The sequence below is a fragment of the Vombatus ursinus genome, unplaced genomic scaffold (genome assembly GCF_900497805.2).
Source record: "Vombatus ursinus unplaced genomic scaffold, bare-nosed wombat genome assembly UNPS02009835.1, whole genome shotgun sequence".
NCBI lineage: Eukaryota > Metazoa > Chordata > Mammalia > Diprotodontia > Vombatidae > Vombatus > Vombatus ursinus.
Window position 1 is genome coordinate 19,625,436 of NW_020949613.1, and position 18,198 is coordinate 19,643,633.

The 18,198-nt window shown below is 35.6% G+C and overlaps 1 protein-coding gene across 2 annotated transcripts in view; it reads left to right on the top strand.

Moving 5' to 3' along the window:
- OGFRL1 (opioid growth factor receptor like 1) overlaps positions 1 to 13,375 on the top strand; it is a 28,245-nt gene extending 14,870 nt beyond the window's left edge. For both annotated transcript variants that reach the window (XM_027852949.1, XM_027852951.1), the window contains exon 7: positions 10,404 to 13,375. In XM_027852949.1, coding sequence (XP_027708750.1) covers positions 10,404 to 11,172 — 769 coding nt within the window. In that variant the 3' untranslated portion in view covers positions 11,173 to 13,375. The remainder of the gene's footprint in view (positions 1 to 10,403) is intronic.
- Positions 13,376 to 18,198: the final 4,823 nt, after the last annotated feature.

Genomic DNA, 18,198 nt, shown 5'->3' on the forward strand with positions numbered 1-18,198 from the left:
ATATATATATATATATATATATATATATATATATATATATATATATGAGAGAGAGAGTAGAAGAAACGCATATCTGCATGTGCAATATAAGGGGTGGGGGAGACAGAATAGGTGCTGATCTGCATCGGTACGGAGAGTTTCCCAAAAACAATGACATCACAGGTCTGGTCTCAAACAACAGTGAGAATAATAACTACCACATACACATAAAGCTAATTTCTAAAATCTATTAAGATGTCTTTTTACCTCATAGTCAAAGAGGCTATAGAATTGGCAGACTTGTTGCTCTAAACATTGCTGGATTGTTATGAAATCACATTACTGTTGTTAACTATTAGATGATGAGTTACATGAAGGGAATAATCACAGTTTGCTATTTAAATTTTAAAGAGAGAACACTTGAACAGCCTTCCCTCTGAGATTACCATCTATCTACTCTCTAGATATCTTCTCCTTCTCCTCCTCTTCCTTCTTGTTCTTTTTCCTCTTGTTGTCCTTGTCCTTATTTTTGTTTTTCTTCTTCTTCTCCTCCTCCCCCTCTTTCTCCTTTTCTTTTTCCTCCTCCTGTTCCTCCTCGAAGGGCCAGCCAAGTTGTGACAAAAATTGGATCCCAGTCCTGCCTTTGACACATCCTGGCAATATGACCGCAGCCAAGTCTTTAACCTCTCCGTGCCCCATGCAATTCTTTGAGACTATGTTGTTGACTAGTTGCCTCTCCACATCAGTGGAGGGAGTTTTCTATGCTGATGAAATTGCAGGTCTGGATAAAACAAAACAGCAAATATAAGCATATGTTTGAGAGGAAGCTTGGCAGTGTCTAGAAGGCTAGACTTGGAGTTAGAAAGACCTAAATTAAGTCCTTCCTCTGACTCTAACTATTTTGGCAAATCACTTAACATTTCTAAGACTGTAAGTCATAGACCAGTTATTGTTCTGTATCAGTGCAGGGTACAACATGAAGAGTTCTGTATATACATGGATGAAAACACTAGTCCAGAATGAAAGGGGTAAGGGGAAAATTATTATAGTCAGGAAAATAAGGTACTTTAAAATCAGTATAGACATTCTAAAAGATTAATTCCTTCATTTAAATCAGGAACGTACCCAGAATGGCATTAAGCAAATAATGTTCTAACACTTTAAAATGGCATTGAGGGTGTCATAAAAAATCTTTTTGAAAAAATGGTCTTCCATTGACATTTTTCTGGTAACCACATCCTGGTATGTGAAGCAATCATTTTGAAAGAGTATGCCAATGTGACTTGCTTCTGACTACTTGGTAGTTTCCACATTTACAATTTATCATCGCTACCCTGAAAGTAGTCGCTTCTTGATTTTTCTCATATGCTGTTCCTTTTTTTCTACCCACACTCACTGACCCAAACAAAGAAATATACAAGACAGAAAATGAAACCCCACACATACTGTGTGTGTGTTTGTGTATCTGCATTTCTGTATGTATATGTGTATGTGTCTCTGAGTGTTGGAGGGTGAGGATAGTGAAGCCCACCTGACATTTATGAGTGAAGTTTAATGGTTTGTGTCACAATGTGAAGAAAAACAAGGCTCTTCTACCCCAAAAGCATATTAAGTAATTTACTGAAAATGCAGTGCTATTGAAGGAAAAAATCTGCTCTTGAATTATGTGAATTCCTTAAGAAGGGAACCTTTGATGTATAATGCCTTCTCTCTAATGATTCTACGTGCCATTAGAACTCCTGATGATTATGCATGCTATGTGCTTTGGCTATTGGTTAGACCTGGTCTCATTTAAACATTTTTAGAGAGGAGAGTGTACTTACTAAGCCCTCAATTATCTGTTTTTAGAGAGAATCAATGGTGTAAAACATCAGTTAAATAAAAAACTATATATAGATATGTTTCTATAAAGGTTTTTTTGGGAATGTTTAATATTTGTTAGGCATCAATTTGTAACTCCAACTAAATTGTCCTAATTAATATGTAAAATATGATTTTTGCACTTCTCACAAATATGTCAATTAATCTAAGTAGGTTGCAATTTAGAAACTTGCTGGGTATCAGGGAAAAGTTGGCTATTGTTAAATTACTTGCTATAGAGAATATAAAATATGAACAGTACCATGCAGGTAATTGAGAGTTGCTTGTTTGTTGCTTTTGACCTTTGAAAACAAAGTTTAGGTTGATGATTCAACAGATCAAGATGATGTAAGTGGACTTTCATGACTGAATCAGTATTGTTATTCCCCTGACATTCCATTTCCATCTCTGTGTCTCAGCACTGGCTATCCCTCATGCCTGTAATATACTCCCTCCTTACTACCTTCATACTTAGAATCTCTGGTTTCCTTTAAGATTCAGCTTACAAGTATCACCTTCTACGTGAAGTTTTTCCTGGTCCCTTTAGCTGCTATTTATTCTCTGTCTGAAAATGACCTTGAATTAATTTTGTATAGGCTAGATATGGGTTCTGGGCCTGTGATTTCACTGACAAAGGGAATGCTTAGATAAGGAAACTGCTATTTTAGATTGGCATCTTCTCTGCCTTTTATGGTCCTAGAGAATTGCCTAAAGTATTAAGAGGTTAAATGACTTACCCAGTATGGATCAGAGGCAGGACTTGAACCCTGGTCTTCCTGAACATCTACCAATCTATTCACTATCCCATGCTACCTTTGTTTTATGTATGTGTATATACATACAGTGTATATAGTTACATGCATATATATATACACACACACACACACATGCATACACATGTTTATGTATGTGATTGTGATATATAAATACATATATAGTGTGTATGTATATGTAAATATATGCTTATATGTATATAAATATGCATTTATATATACATATTTGTGTATGTGGTATGTATGCAAGTCCTGTACTACACCTGTAGAACAGATGTAAGCTATTTAAGGGAGCTTACTTCTGGCTAAATCCTCATTATGGCCCTATTCTCTGACCATCTCTACAAGAATCTTGGACTCTCAGTGGGTTTCCTGGCTCTGAAAGGTGAATTTTTGCTTTACTTTGGGGCCTAACCCCCATGCCACTTCTAGGACATCTCCTTATCATGTCTTCTTTCCCTCATTTGGCTTCCCCCTGAATTTCAGTATCCCATTATGTATCATCTTCCATATTTCAATATAGGCTTCTTGAGGGAAGAAGCCATTGTATTTGCTTGTATTTACATTCTTATTGTTTAGTACAGTGCCTAGAACATAGCAAGCCCCTGACAAATAGTTAATCTGTCTATCTGAATTCAGACTTGGGGCTGTTTCACTAATTTGCTTTGTCTCCCCACTGCCAGTCACAAGGCCTGGTACATACATAGTAAGTGCTTGTTGACTGATAGACTGTCATTATAACTGGTAAATATATGGTTTATAAAAGTGGGTCATGCCTAAATTCAACATAATTCAATCCAAGAAAATGCCTCCCTGATTTCCTTGCTTTGGGTAGATTTTAAAATCTGTTAAACTATTTTAGTTAATCTGTGAGTTGAATGAGATTCTACATTTCTTCAGAGCTCATTTAAGACAACTAATATCTGAGAGAGAGAGATAGAGAGAGTCTAATAGACATGCCAATTATCCATTCATCCGGATCTCTCCCTAGTGTTAGTCCATCAGAAAACAAAGTACCTGGACCAAACCAACAAAGCCCCTTATAGAAATTTCATTAAGTGATGTATGATTTCATCTCTGCCTTTGTGAAGAGGGTTGGTAGGAGAGTCATTTAGTTGAAAAGATTTTTTAAAAATCATAGTTAAGATATTGTTTGCTCAGTGTCCTTTATACTAGGATAAAAGATCCCACATAATGAATTCCTGCTTTAGTTCAAAGAAAAATTTTCTCTCTTCAGATAATTCATGTTTTTAGTTCCAAAAAAGCAAAAATCTATGTAACCTAGTGGTTTTTCTCTTTTTTATTTATCTGGCAGAAAATTTAGGACTAATTTTATTGTTCTAGTATTTTATTCTGCTCAAATCAGGGGCATGAAAGCTTCTATACCCTCTGCTTCCTTTAGATTTACTTTGTTCTGCTTTATCTTTAAATACCTTGTCTCAAATTTTATTCTATAAGCTGTATCAAGTCCTATAGGAAGTAAGGTACACATTTTAAATGAAAAAAATTATATTCTGTAATGTCATTCTGGGTACTGGCTGGCAGTAGAACGCTTTTAGAGGATGTCATGAAACAATGCTGAGCAGGTCTAAAATAGATTGAATCCTTACTACTATAATGGTCATATTTTTATTCATATCTGATTGACTTTCTGCTATACTCTACACAGTGACTTTTCTAAACCCTTTTTTCTCTCCTCATGTTCCAAATGTCATCCCCACACCTCTCGTTTTCAGCAAATGACTTTTTTCTACTTTACTGATAGAAACCAAACCATCTGTGTTGAACATTTTAATTTCCCCTACCCACTCTTTAAAAGCTCTTTGTAGTTTTGAATGTCCTATCCTCTTTTGTTTCAACCTCAGAGGATAAGGTGATCCTTCTTCTTTCCAAAACTAGTCAATATATTTGAGTCAATGACCGTATAAATGCCCATCCACTTTTTCACTTGCTCCATTGATCATATGCCTCTCTCTTTTAATCAGTGTTTCCCAAACTATTGGATTCTCCCCCCCTGCATATAGACACACACACACACACACACACACACACACACACACACACACACATGAATATTTCCCATTTTAAAAATAACAATACAGCAAAGGGCGGGCACAGCCTGTCACTCATCTCTGCTCTCTCCTCAGGTTGTTGTCTCATATTTGTCTTTGCCTTCCTTGATAAGCTTCCTGAAAGAATTGTATGTGGTGTCTGCCTCTGCTTTCTCATCACTCATTTCTCTCCTTAACCCTTTGCAGTGTGACTTATGCTCAGAACGCTTCCATAGAGGTTACTGGTAATTGCTTAATGGCTAAATTGAATGGACTTTTCTCAATTTTTATCTTTTTTGACCTTCTTGACCTTTTAGAATTTGACATTGTTGACCAGCCCCTTCTCTCCTTTCTTGTTTCTCTAAAACACCTGTGTGCAGCCTCTTTTGAGTATCTAAACTGTTCCTTCCCAGTTTCTTTCATCAGTTCGTCATTCATCTCCTGCTCTCTAAGGGAGAGTAGCCTTCCAACCTCTTGCCTGGGCCTTCTCATTAACTCCTATGACATATTACAATGCAAATGACTTTCTAATCTATACATCTCACTCTGATTTCCTTATCAAATTCCAATCTCGCATTTCCAACTGCCTGCTGGATATTTTTACTTGGACATCTCCTTTATAACTTAAACTAAACTTGTCCCAAACTTTAACTATTTCCTGCCTCCCCCCAAAAAAACCCAACTTCTGTCCCTTCTCAAAACTTCCCCAATTTCATTGATGGCACCACTATTCTAAGTCACCAGATTCAAAACCTTAGAGACATCTTTAACTCATCCTTCAGCCTCATGCTCTACATGCAATTACTTGCCAAATTCCTGTGAATTTTTTACTAGCATCTCATATTCAACATCTCCACTCACTTGGTCACTACTCTAGTTCAGCCTTCCTTTACCCCAACTGAAATTGTTTTTTCTCTCTTCAGATGTTCCTAGAAAAACTTTCATTTGGATTTCCCATTTGCTCTCATTCGCCATGTTGGATTATATTTAAGAAGCAGCATGATATACAAGTGCTAGATTTGGAACACATTGTGGATTTGTAATAATGATTGACCTAAGAGGGGAGAGTTTGAATCCCTGAGCTGCAACTTAGTAAATGCTACTATGGACAAATTACCTCTCTCTCTCTCTCTCTGAACTTTGGTTTTCCCATTTGGGGAATTTTTGGGGAACAGAGGTAATAATAACTGTGGTACCCAACTCTGAGGGTTGTTTTGAGTATCAAATGAGATAATAGGTACAGTGTTTCATAAATTTTGAAACACTCTATAAATATCAGTTATGAGAATCTTAGATCTAGAACTAAAAGGGTCTTTAGATGCCATCTAGTCCAATTCCCTCACTCTACATGGTCACACAGGTAGTGTAAGAGGTAAGATTTGAACCCAGGTCCTCTAAAAGCTCTGTGGAAAAGATGGAGCAGGTAACATAACCATATGACAGGGCTGGGTATCATCATCCCTATGTAAAAGGACTTCACTTAGGTCCTACTGTCATGTATCATGGCAGGAAGGTGACTGCAGGTTTATAAAAGTTATGCTTGAAAAGTGCAAGTCCTACAAAAACGGAAAAAGTAGAATTATGAATTATATGCCTATTCAAAAATCAGTCTAGGTAATATTATAGAGACATCATCAGAAGTTTGGCAACCAACTTGTAATTAATTTTGGTTTTGACCTCTCACAAAGCATAAAGAAGTCACTCTGTTGCATAAGGAAATAACTGTATTTGAAATATTTAAGTAAAAGAGGTAATGAATAGTCTAGGAGATGAGGGATTTAAACATGTATTGTACAGTGATAAAAGTGCTAGATTTTACATAGGTTCTGATTCTGGATCTGTTGCTCACTACTTATATATCCTTGGACATGTCACTTAATTTCTTATAACCATTTTCCTCCTCTGTAAAATGAAGGAATTGGAGTAAATGGTTTCTGAACAAGCTTCCAGCTCTAGATATAGGATCCTAAAAACTTAGGCTTAAACTCTCTGCTCATTAGTCTTCTCATCTATAGAATGAGGGGGTGGAACTAGATGACTTACAGAGACTCTTGCAGCTCTAACTCAATCCTTTAATGATCTTAGAGAGCCAATATCAACTTGAAAATCATTTTTGTCCTTTTTTCTATCACATCCTTATCCACCTAGAACTCATTCAGATGTTTGGATTTTGTCTTAACACCTGAGGAGTGGGAGAACAAATGTGCCAACAACTGAGCTGTAGAAGTGCTTTCTTCATTTTTGCCAAACCGTTAGCTATAAGTGCAGTGAACAAGATAACTCTGAAATATCAGAATCAAGTGACAACCCTCTATCTTTAACGTCATAGACACAGTGAGATTCTGTTCTGTTTTGGCAGGCCACAAAACTCCATTCCCCACACCATTTGAACTCCAGCTTTACAAAAATACCCATAGTTTGGTTCATTCCTATGGATTTGCCATTATTCACTTCACTTTACTTCAATTCAGTAAGGATTTATTGAGTATTTCGTATGTGCCAGACACTATAATATGCATGGGGGATACAAAAACAAACATCAGAACTCTTCCTACCCTTATAGAGCTTATATTTTACTGGTAAGTATTATGACCATATATAAGTGGTTGCCTGTGTTCAACTTCTTTGCAAGCAAATTATACTTGCCTTTCAACAAATTAAGCTAGATGCACTTAAATCAAAGACCATACAATTGTCACTGGCTTTGCAAATATGGAAGGCAGAAAGGCATGATACCCTTTTAATTTAGTAGTGCTCAGGAAATGTTAATGCACACACTATTAGAAAAAGATTGGAAAATGTACAATTATAAAGTGAGTGGCAGAGTTCCCATTAAAAAATAAAACAAATTCCATTCACATCTACTTATTTCTTTGCTTAAAAAATTTCCTTGACATAGCTCTTGGGCTGAATCGGGGACATCAGCTATAATTCTGAGAACCAAATCTATTTAAGGTTTCAGACATGTTTTCACTATTAGGTATGAAAGAGTATTACTATTCTCAGAATTCCCTCCCCCTGCCCCACATCTTGGTTTTTACTAATACTGAAACTCAGTATTCACAGTGAAATGGAAATCCAGAATAGTCACTGTTATTATTTTTTTTTGATATATTTCTTCAGGAGTTATAACATTCATCCAACAGCCTGCCCTTTTCCCACTTGTAGGTTTGAGCTATGGTAAGTAGCATAGAGTTGTAGAAAGAGCACAAGTTAGGAAAAAAAAAAAGACTTCTCTTGACTGTCAAGAATATTGGTCTCTTTGGAACTATGGCAGGAGTTAAAAATGTGGCTGGAGTTGGGGAGAGGGAGAAAAAGGTCCAAAGCTTGGAATAGTTTTCTGGGGACATATGATTCCCAGTCATCTTATACCTCATTCCACTCCATGTATCTACAATCCATTGGAATTACTGTTCCTTGTATTAGACAATCCATCTCCCAATTCTATATTTTCACTAGCTGTTCCCTATGCTTGGAATGTGCTCTCTGCTCACTTCAACATTCTGGTTTCCTTCAAGTGCTGGTTAAAATACCATCTTCTGCAAGATGTGTTTCCTGGTTCTGAATGCTAGTGCCTCCTTCACTACACCCCAAGATTACTTTCAGGTTATCCTATACATATCTTATTTGCACATAGCTGTTTATCTCCCCCATTAGATCATGAACTTTTTGAGGGCAGGAATTATTTGTGCTTTCTTTAAAAAAAATTCCTAGTACTTTCTTGGCATATTGTTGTTTGTCCTTTCTTCTCAAAGAGGACCATGACATCAGGTAGGTGATGCCATGACTTGCAAGTGAATTGGATTTAAGTGAGTGAAGGCTGTACAAAGTCACAAGCCTTACTTTCTCCTCCACAGTCATCTGGGGGAGATGGCAATACATATATCAGGACAACTGGAGATGGCTCTGAATGCAGTGGGAGACCTTGGCCTTTTAAATCTAAGGTTGTTAACAGGTCTCAGTTTGACTGAGCCAAAGCCCATTCATTGATTAAGGCTAGGTAAGAAATGAGACAAACAGTGGCCTCTTACCTAGTCAAAAAAAAAAAAAAAGGATCAATCTGGGAGAGGAAAACCCTCAGGATTTCTGGCCAAAACAGAAGCAGTTGTTATTTACATTCACTCAGTCATCAGGGCCCAAATAATGACCAGGTGGGGCTTGGGGTGGGACCTATTATTGGCCAATCAATGAGAGCCAGAGTGATTTGGGTTTAAGGCATGGTCCCAAAGAAAGAAATCTAGTCTGTAAACCCCAAGATATCTTTGAGGTTTCAATGATCAAAATTTAACATTCCTTTGGGCTCATTGTAGGCAATTAGTAAATGCTAGTTGATTTCACTTGTGGAATTCACAGGTGGGATGATTAATTCTAAATGGTTCAACAGAATTAATCTCAGAGAACCATCATTCATATCAAATGGAACACCAGGGTTCCCCTGAATATAGTTCTGTGTAGAGGCACTGATTAAAGGAGGTGGAAAACACTTTTAGGGTAAAAGCCATTAGGAATAACATGTAGGGATTGGGTTGAATTGGGGAGGTAGAGCATAGATAAGATAGTTTGGGAACCTGGAAGAAGTATGCTGAGGTATTTAAAGGCAGTCTGAAGGCTGTGTATGCTTTGTTATATAAAAAGATTTTGGTGCAGAAAAGAGAAGTATTAGATTTTGAAATGGGAGCAGTCTTTGGGATGTGGAAAATAGTGGTGATAGCTAGTCTTTGGAAAAGCTGGAGAGAATGCCATGGAATAGAAGAAAATAATAAGGTCATTGGATTTGCAGCAGATGTAAATAAGGTGGTCCTTTTTTCTTCTTAATTGTTTTCTTTGCTAAACCAGTTAGAATCGCTCACAAAGTGAATTTTTCCTTCATTCTTTTCCAATTGCTTAATTCTGCTGATTTTGCTGATTAACTCCTCCAAACTGCAGCTGGTAACATTCAGCTGTGTCAGCCCTTGTTATGCTTATACAAATCACAATTACAAAAACAGTAGTGTTTTTACAATTAAGTGGTTAGTTATACTATTGATTCTCAGAATACTTAATAAACAAATATTAATTCCTCCAACATCACTGAGAATAATTCTTATTCTGTATGTTTTTTTCTAATAGAAAGCATTAAACAAAGAATGTGTTTGTGTTACAGAGACTTGTTTGATTTTTCACACAAATCAGCAAATGTATTTTGAAGAATGTTGATTCTGGAGTCAGAGGACCTAGATTTGAATCATAGCTCAACTACTGAGTGACCCTGGACAAATCACAACTTCTCCAGGCATGGGTTTCCTCATCTGCAATTGAAAGGGTTGAACATAAGGACCTCTGAAGTCCCTTGCTTCTCTAAATCTATTACCTTTAGGCCTTGTAGGAATAAAAACCTGTGACTTCATTGGGATAGGGAACTTTCAGGTGAAGAAACTCCATTGATGTAAGTCAACACCTCTGCCACTTAGAGTCTCTGAAAGTTGCCCAGAGCATTGAGAGGTTAAGTGATCTACCCGACTTAGCCACTATGTGTCAAAGGGTGGCTTGGAGGCCAGCTCACTACTCGCTGTTTCATGTTACTTCTTTTCTTAGTCTAAATAAAATGTCCCAATTTATTCTTTCCTTCAAGGATCCTTTTCCATTTAAAGGTAATATGACATTTCACCTTCTTACTTGTCCATAAAACTTTTCTAGTAGTTTTGATTCCCAGTTTTTTTTCCATTTGCTTTTTTTCTTGATTGCTGTTAATTTCTTCCAGGTCTCAGCACAACTACTTAAGAATTACCAGGATTCTGAAAAGCCTTGGTGAGCTTGGATATGAACATTTTAAATCCCCTCTTGTAAAATTTATTCTTCAAGAGGCCCTTGTAGAGAGCACTCTTCCAAATATCAAGCAGAGTGCTTTGGAATATTTTGTTTATACTATTAGAGACAGAAGAGAAAGAAGGAAGCTCCTCCGGTTTGCTCAACAACACTACACCCCTCCAGATCATTTTATTTGGGGACCTGCTAAAAAACAAAAGCCTGAAGGAAGCAAAGCGGCAAAGACCCCTACATCTCCTGTCTCTGGTCACAATAGTCAATCTTCTATGCACAAAAAATCCAAGGAATCTAAGAATAACCTCACAGCTGTTCATTTAAGTAGCAAAGCAGCTGAAGAAAATAAGGGAGAATGGAAAGAAAATGGAGAAAATGCAGATCAGCCTGGAATGGAAGCTGGTAATGAAGTTGCCAAGCGGAGAAATAGTGAAAAGGACAGCGGTGCTGAAAGTCCAAATTCTAAGCCAGAAAAAACTATTAATAATCTCTTAGATAAAAAAGAGAATGCTGCTTCTCTCGAAAAAGGTGAGGACAGTGAATGTCAGAGCCTTGATTGTGAAAATTCAGGAGCTGAAAGGAAAGGCTCCTTTGATGAGGATAGCAAGAACTGCTCTAGTAACTGTTCAGAAAACCCACAAACCAGTTTAGGTAGGGAAAAAACTATTGTTGAACCCATCCCAAAGAACAAAGATGAGGTCAAATCCTAAAATTGGGACCTAGACATCTGCTTGTGACTCCTGTTGTAAACAATTTTTGTTGTTGTTTTCATTTTGGAAGTCTTAAGATGCATCAGATAATGCTTTTAGGATCTGAGTTTTCAAATTCAGTTTTGTACACAGTTTATAATAGCTTTAAAATAACGTACTTGGTACCTTGAAACACCTGTCTGTGTTTGACCTAGAAATAGTTCCTTTTAGGATAGATTGTGTTCTATACAAGAAAAAACAAAGCAGTTCTGTTGTGTTACACTCCTTCATTCTTTACTTAGTTTCTTTAAAATAAAAGAAAGTAGAGGTCTCTGGTCTTCTCAGAGGTATTCCAAAAGCAATTTGGTCTTTGAGGGGTACCTTAAAAAAAAGCCTATTTTGAAAATCTTCAAAATGAAAAAGATATTCTTGGTTTAGTCACCCTGATATGCCTAAATACCACTTTTTAAATCTTTGTAAATTGATAAGACAAGTTGCCAGGCAGCATTAAGAACTTCCCATATAAAGGATTATGCTGACCTTCAGCTTGAATTTGAAATAGAATGTTGGCTGAAGTGTAACTTTAAATTCTGTAGATTTGCTCTTAAACAAATCATAGCTATGCTTTCCTGAGCTAAGCACTTAATATAAATGTTGATGCCAAAAACACAGAGAAACATTATTTCTGAGGATGTTGTATTTGCTTTTAGGTATTGATCCTGTGTCTTTCAGATAATTATGTATATACAGAAAAACAAGATATGAAAAATGAAAAGAGGGAGGTTTTTTTTAAAAAATCCTTAAAACAAAGTCATGAAACCCATTCCCCTTTGCAAGGCATTTAACAGTATAAACACAGATATCTCTATAAGGTGCCTTAAAGATTGATAGATTGATGTGGTCCTCTATATAATGTATGAAAAAGGACTGTGTGATTCCCCTTTCTAAAGTGTTAAGCTTTGAAATTGGAAAAAAAAAAAAAACAAAGGTTGAAATTCATTACATTTGGTAATACTTTGAATACTTTTAATGCAGGAAACCAAACCATCTGAGATTTCATCTCTGTAGGCATTTATGTCATTGATGCAGGCTCCTAACCTTAGTAGATGGTTCCATGAGTTGCTACAGATTAAAAAAAAAATCACAATGGCCAACATTCTGGTGATAAACCTCTCCAAACTTAGGCTAGTTCTCACACAACAGACACACTATACACATGGCCATATGTGAAGTCTTCAAGCTTGCCTTCAAGGATCTGCCAGAAATTGAGCTATACTCACATAGCCTCTGAAAATGTAAGGGTAACTTACCCCAATGTCACAGGAAGTCATTGAAGTAGCCTTTTCATGGAGGTTTTAATATATATGTCTTAACTTTCAAAAATTTGTATGACTTATTTTTAATTGGGTTACTTATAGAAAAGGAGGAATCATAATCACTTTAGTAAGAATTTTATAGCATGCACCTTGAACTTACTCTTATCAGTAGGTACAGTATTTTTTTTTTATTCATTTCTTTTGGGAAGAAGCTATTTTCCTTATTTTGCTTTACTTTTTTTTTTTGCTAGGGGCATTTTAAAAGTTGTGAATTCAGAAAAATGCTATTTTGAATTACATTGCATGTGTTTTTGTTGATCCACTTTCAGTGTTAGATTTTAGTGGTCTTAGAAAATATCCAGCCATTGCTTCCCTACCCCACACAGCTCCCAAGTTCAATAGAGTATTAGAGATATGTTTGTTACTGTAACTTTGATTTTTTTGAAGTTTAATTGTGAATTTTTGCACAAAATGAAATCTCATATCAATGGCTATATCAATGAATGATATCATAGTTTTATGAAATATGAATGGTGATAATTCTTTGTCATGATAATAAGTATCATTTCTTTGTCATGATAATAAGTAACAAGTTTTATTAGTTTAAATTTTGTGAAGTGCCTATTTTTGCTTTCTCTTATTTTATGCAATGGTTCTATGGTTATATTGAGCTTTTACATATCCCTTTCTTGATTCTATGCAGGAAATATGTAGAATAACGTGTGGTGCCTAGCATAGCACCATGCCTTTGTGGGTACCTCATAAATGCTGTATGATGTGAGTTGGGGGAGAAAAGAGGGTCCCAAATTTGATTTGTTGTTTGATGATAGATAAGACAAGGACAATGTTGACAAAGAGTAATCTTTAAGAACTTATTAAAAATAACAGATTTATTCAATTGTTGAAAATACCTTTGCATTTTAGACATGTGTTTCTGTACTCGGTGTTCATAGCTGTGTTCTCAGAGTATTAAGTAAACAGCTAATATTAGTAATCAGAGCAAAGTTATTAAATAATTGTTTATAGAACATAACCTTTTATTTAGTAATTATAGCATATCATAACTCATTGAGGTGGAAACAGACTCTAGATTGTCCACTGCAATAATAATTGACATTTATATGGCGCTTTATAGTATATTATCTCATTTGGTCCTAATAACAACCTAGTGAATTAGGTAACTACAGGTATGATATTCCCATTTTACAGATGAGGAAAATAAAGCTCCCAGGGAGTAAACGACTTGTCCATAGTCACACAGGTAGAAAATATCAGAGGTAGGATTCAGGCATAAGTCTCTCCTGATTCCAAGTCCAGCATTGTCCATTACTCTTTAAAAATATTTTTCTAATTAAGAGTTCCTTTTCTTGTATATGATATTGTGTAACTTGTTTCATGAAATTTTCTAATACATAGTCCTACAGAGAAAACTGAGTTTCTTCCACATGGATTGTGGTCTTCCTCACACTAGAGGCTTTTTGAAACATGTAGTTAAAGTAAAAGAGGGTTTTTGAGAGGAGAATAAAGGCTAGTGAGAGATTATAATCCTTTTTGCAGCTGCACAAAGTGCCAAATATCTTGTATTTGTTTTTCTATCAAGAATACTTTGTGAATTTAGTAGCTTGTTTTATAAGGTATGCAGAAAATGCATTTCTATGTTTTTGAAATAGGAATCAGCCCTGCAGGTCTGGTTTTGTCATCTTATATTAAAATACACACATACAACTATTGTTGTGATTACTAAGGCATATTGAAAAGCTATTATTACCAAAAATTCAATGAAGCATGTCTAAAGTGCCAGGAACATTATTGAGCCTTTGTGATATATAGTCCTTATCCTGTACCTGAGGCTACAAGGATATGCAGTCAGATATTGATATAATGGTAACTTGTATTTCATGGCAAATAAATGTAATGCTGCATGGATTATTCTAGGACATATGTGATAATTTGCCATTTTACTTTTTTTGTACTGGAAATGAAAAAATCTATACCATTAAACAATTTTGCCATTCACCATACAGTTTTGGTGATTGTTACCATAAAAAAGCTCCAAGGAATTTGATTAGAGATTTAAGTGGAAATGTCAGTTTTCTCTTAATCAAGTGTATTATGCACTTCAAAAAAATACTTTAACTCCATTTTTAATTCATGTTTTGAAGTCACTTTTTTTTTAGTCTATAGAAGAAAACAAACCCTGTGACCACAGACTAACACAATCATTAGGGAAGTTCTAAACAACCTTTTTGCTAAATAGGGAGGCTTCCAGTTAGCCTTTTTATTAGTCATTGTGGATTCAGATTTTGTTGGGCAGAAGTATGTATTCTTCTTTAAGCTCTTTTCTGAATAGCAGTCTGATTTCTTTGGAGGGGTAGTTGGGAATAGAAGGAAAAGCTTCATATTAATATCAAAATTGATAAGACAATTTATTGTCCCTTTAAAAATCAAATTTTGCTGTTAAAATTTTTAATAATTGACTTATCTAATCCCCAGTGACTAAATCTAGCAAATCAGACACCACATTTTTAAGCATTTTCATGTATTGCTTGCCACCCCAGAAAAAGGGACAATACGAACTGTTCTGCTTTGCATTGTCTTGGTTGCTGACTGCACCTGTAGCTACTTTATTAGGCCTCCCCTCTCTTATGGAGAAATTCCTATTTAGTTCTAGGAATAACACCTCTCAATGTTTGACAACAGATGCAGTCATTAGGCAATGTCCAGGTTGCAAGTAAGCACTCTAACATCTACCAGAGTAGGATCTAAATACTGTGGTAGAAGAAGTTATAAACACAGTAATATTTGAAGTCTAGCAAGGAGATAGATCCAGGATGCCACCTTGGAAGCTCATTAAAGCTAGGGTGATTAATATTTCAGGCTGCAGTTGTAGTTGTAGAGAAAGATGGCTGTCAGTGAAACACAAAAAAATCTGGGAGCCCCAAAACAAGGGAGCATGTGTTTATTTACTCATTCTTCTTTCAACTTATAATTCTATACTGCTTATTGCACTAACTGATTTGTGTGGGTAATTTCTGGGGTGACAGTGAGGTTTTGTCTGCCTGTTCTTTCTCAGTTCTGAATATCCCACCTACTCAGCAAAATGTGTACAGGAATATTCCATGTTTTTAAAAATCACATGTGATTGAAGCTAGTAATGATTTGCTTATAAATAAGTATTCCTAGAGGTTTTCAGATGTGCCTTACAATAGTATAAGCAGTTTTCATTAAGAAACTGACACTTTCATTTCTTTAAAAAAATTATAAGAAACCATAACATGATATAAAATTATAATATTTAATATCATGAATGAAATTGGTTTCCATGCAAGTTACTGTTCTTTTTTTTTCTTTTGGAGAAATGGCCTCTTGGTAAGATTTGCATTCATCCAAAGAGGGAAAGGGGAATTAAATGTATTTTCCATAAAATTAAATAAATATGTTGTTTTGGGGAAAGTGTTTGGAATAAAAAGCATAAACTATTTGGTGTGTTAAAAACTATTTTTGCTTTCTATTAGTATATTTTATTTTTAGCTTTGAACACCTATCTTAGATAAATATGAAATATCACATTTTTGTACCTGCTGATGTAAATGGTTTGTGGAAGTAGGGAAGGAAAGTCCTTTTGACTAACATGTTAGAAGTTTGACTCTAAGAAATTGTTCAAGGCATTTAAAAGCTACTTTCATAACTGCTTTGACAAATTATGATTGCATGATTGAGGCCTGCTTTCCAAGATAATGATAATACTATTAATAAAAGAAATACTAATATCTCTGTTTTCTTTCTGGCTTGTTGACTTTTTTTTGGTAAGGAATTATTTTAGTAGAGTATACACAAGATGTTGAAAATGTGTGTGTTCCGAAGTTAAAATCATCCCATTAAAACTGCAGATTTCATATATGGATTTAATTCTACATAAGACAACACAGTTTCGGCTCAATTGAAGTGAATGTCCTTATACCATATATATAATGAAGCGGTTGGTTGCCATCTTTTCATTGTGTAGTATACTGAGATTAACTTGACTCCTGTTATACAAATTAAAACTGCATGTAGATAATTATTCTCTGGGAAATACATTGCCCTATAATTTTTTTTTGCTTCTGAGTCAGAAGCTATTTTGGCAGTCCTATTGCAGTTTTAAAAAAATTCAGTAAAAGAATTCAGTGTGCTTTAAAAATAGAAATGGAAGGGCAAAGGTTGCAATTGCCATGAGTTCTCAGCATTTAATCAGAATGCTTTATAGGATATATTTAAACCTTGATTTATTCATTGCATCTTTGTTCTTAAAATTATGGAAGGGATAGTGTTAATACAAGGAAGATGGTTTGCAAGACCTTTAACAAAGCAATGTTACTTTTATAAGCTTCTGTCCCCAGGAAACCTTCCAGTTTTTTTCCAGAGGGGGTTGAATTAGTCATTTGGAATTTATTGGGTACTTACAGAATTTACAATCTAATGGGGGGGGGAGGAGAAAGAAACCACTAAATATTGAAAAATTAATTCATATTTATACAAACTTTTAAGGTTTACAACATACTTTCAACACATTGGTCCTATAAGGTAAGTAATATGATTTTCCTCATCAAGAAACTGAGGTCCATAGAAGTTAAATGATTTTCCCACAGACATAAAGCTAGAAAGTATCAGAACTTAGAGGCATATCCAGGTTCTCTCTCTAAGATCATTGCTCTGTAACTAGAGTTCTTAACTTGTGTGTGTGTGTGTGTGTGTGTGTGTGTGTGTGTGTGACTCCTTTGTCAGTCTGGTAAAGTCCCTTGTCAGAAAAAGTGTTGAAGGAAATGTTAAATTTTAATTAGAGGTTAGAAAAAAGATTTTTTTTTCTAACGATCCAAGTTCACAGACCCCTTGAGGGTCCACAGGCACCAGGTTAAGAATCCCTGCCGTGGAAAGACTTGCTTGTGTATGAGTGGCACTGGAACTTGAAGTGGTTGCATTTATTTAATTATTTAGAAGATTGGGATATGGAACAGGGGTTAGATTTGTTTCATTTAGTCTCAGAAGATCAGAGTCAGAGCAATGAGTGGAAATTACCGAGTCAAATATATGCTTGACGTTTTTAAAAACCAACCAAAAAATCCCAGCAACTTTCCAACAACAAGAATTACCCAAAAATTGAATGGACTTCCCCAGGACTTAAAGGGTTCTTCCTCTGGAAAGTTCTTCCAGTAAAGTTCGAATGACCAATTGTTGGATATTTGCAGAGGGATTTTTGCACCTGAAAGTCTTTGGAGTAGATGGCCTCAATGCTCTTTCCTAGTCTGAGATTCTGTGGTTCTCTAAGGAACAGAAACAAGCCTAATATAGAAACATACTTAACCATCATAACCACCCATATGCTTGGAAGCAATTGCTGTATTTATTAGGATTAGAAGAGGATAATTTGGAAAATCTTCATTCAAGGTGCAGTTCTTGAGTAATGTTCTTCAAGTTGGGATGTTACTAATTGTGGTGAGATTGGTCTGGAAAATCATGGAAATAGAAATTTATAATCTTATCATGTTAAACATGCCCCACCCCTCCTCAGGCCCTGCTTACTGCTATTAAGTAACCAGCTTCAGTAAGACAAGTTTCATTTCTCTTTTCCTATGTCAACAAACTGGCTTTCGTATTACCATATATTTCTGTAGACGAGGCTGTCGACAGAAAGGAGGAAGAATTGAGTCTGATTTAGGAGACTGATTTTGGATTCCTATCTAGCACTTAATCT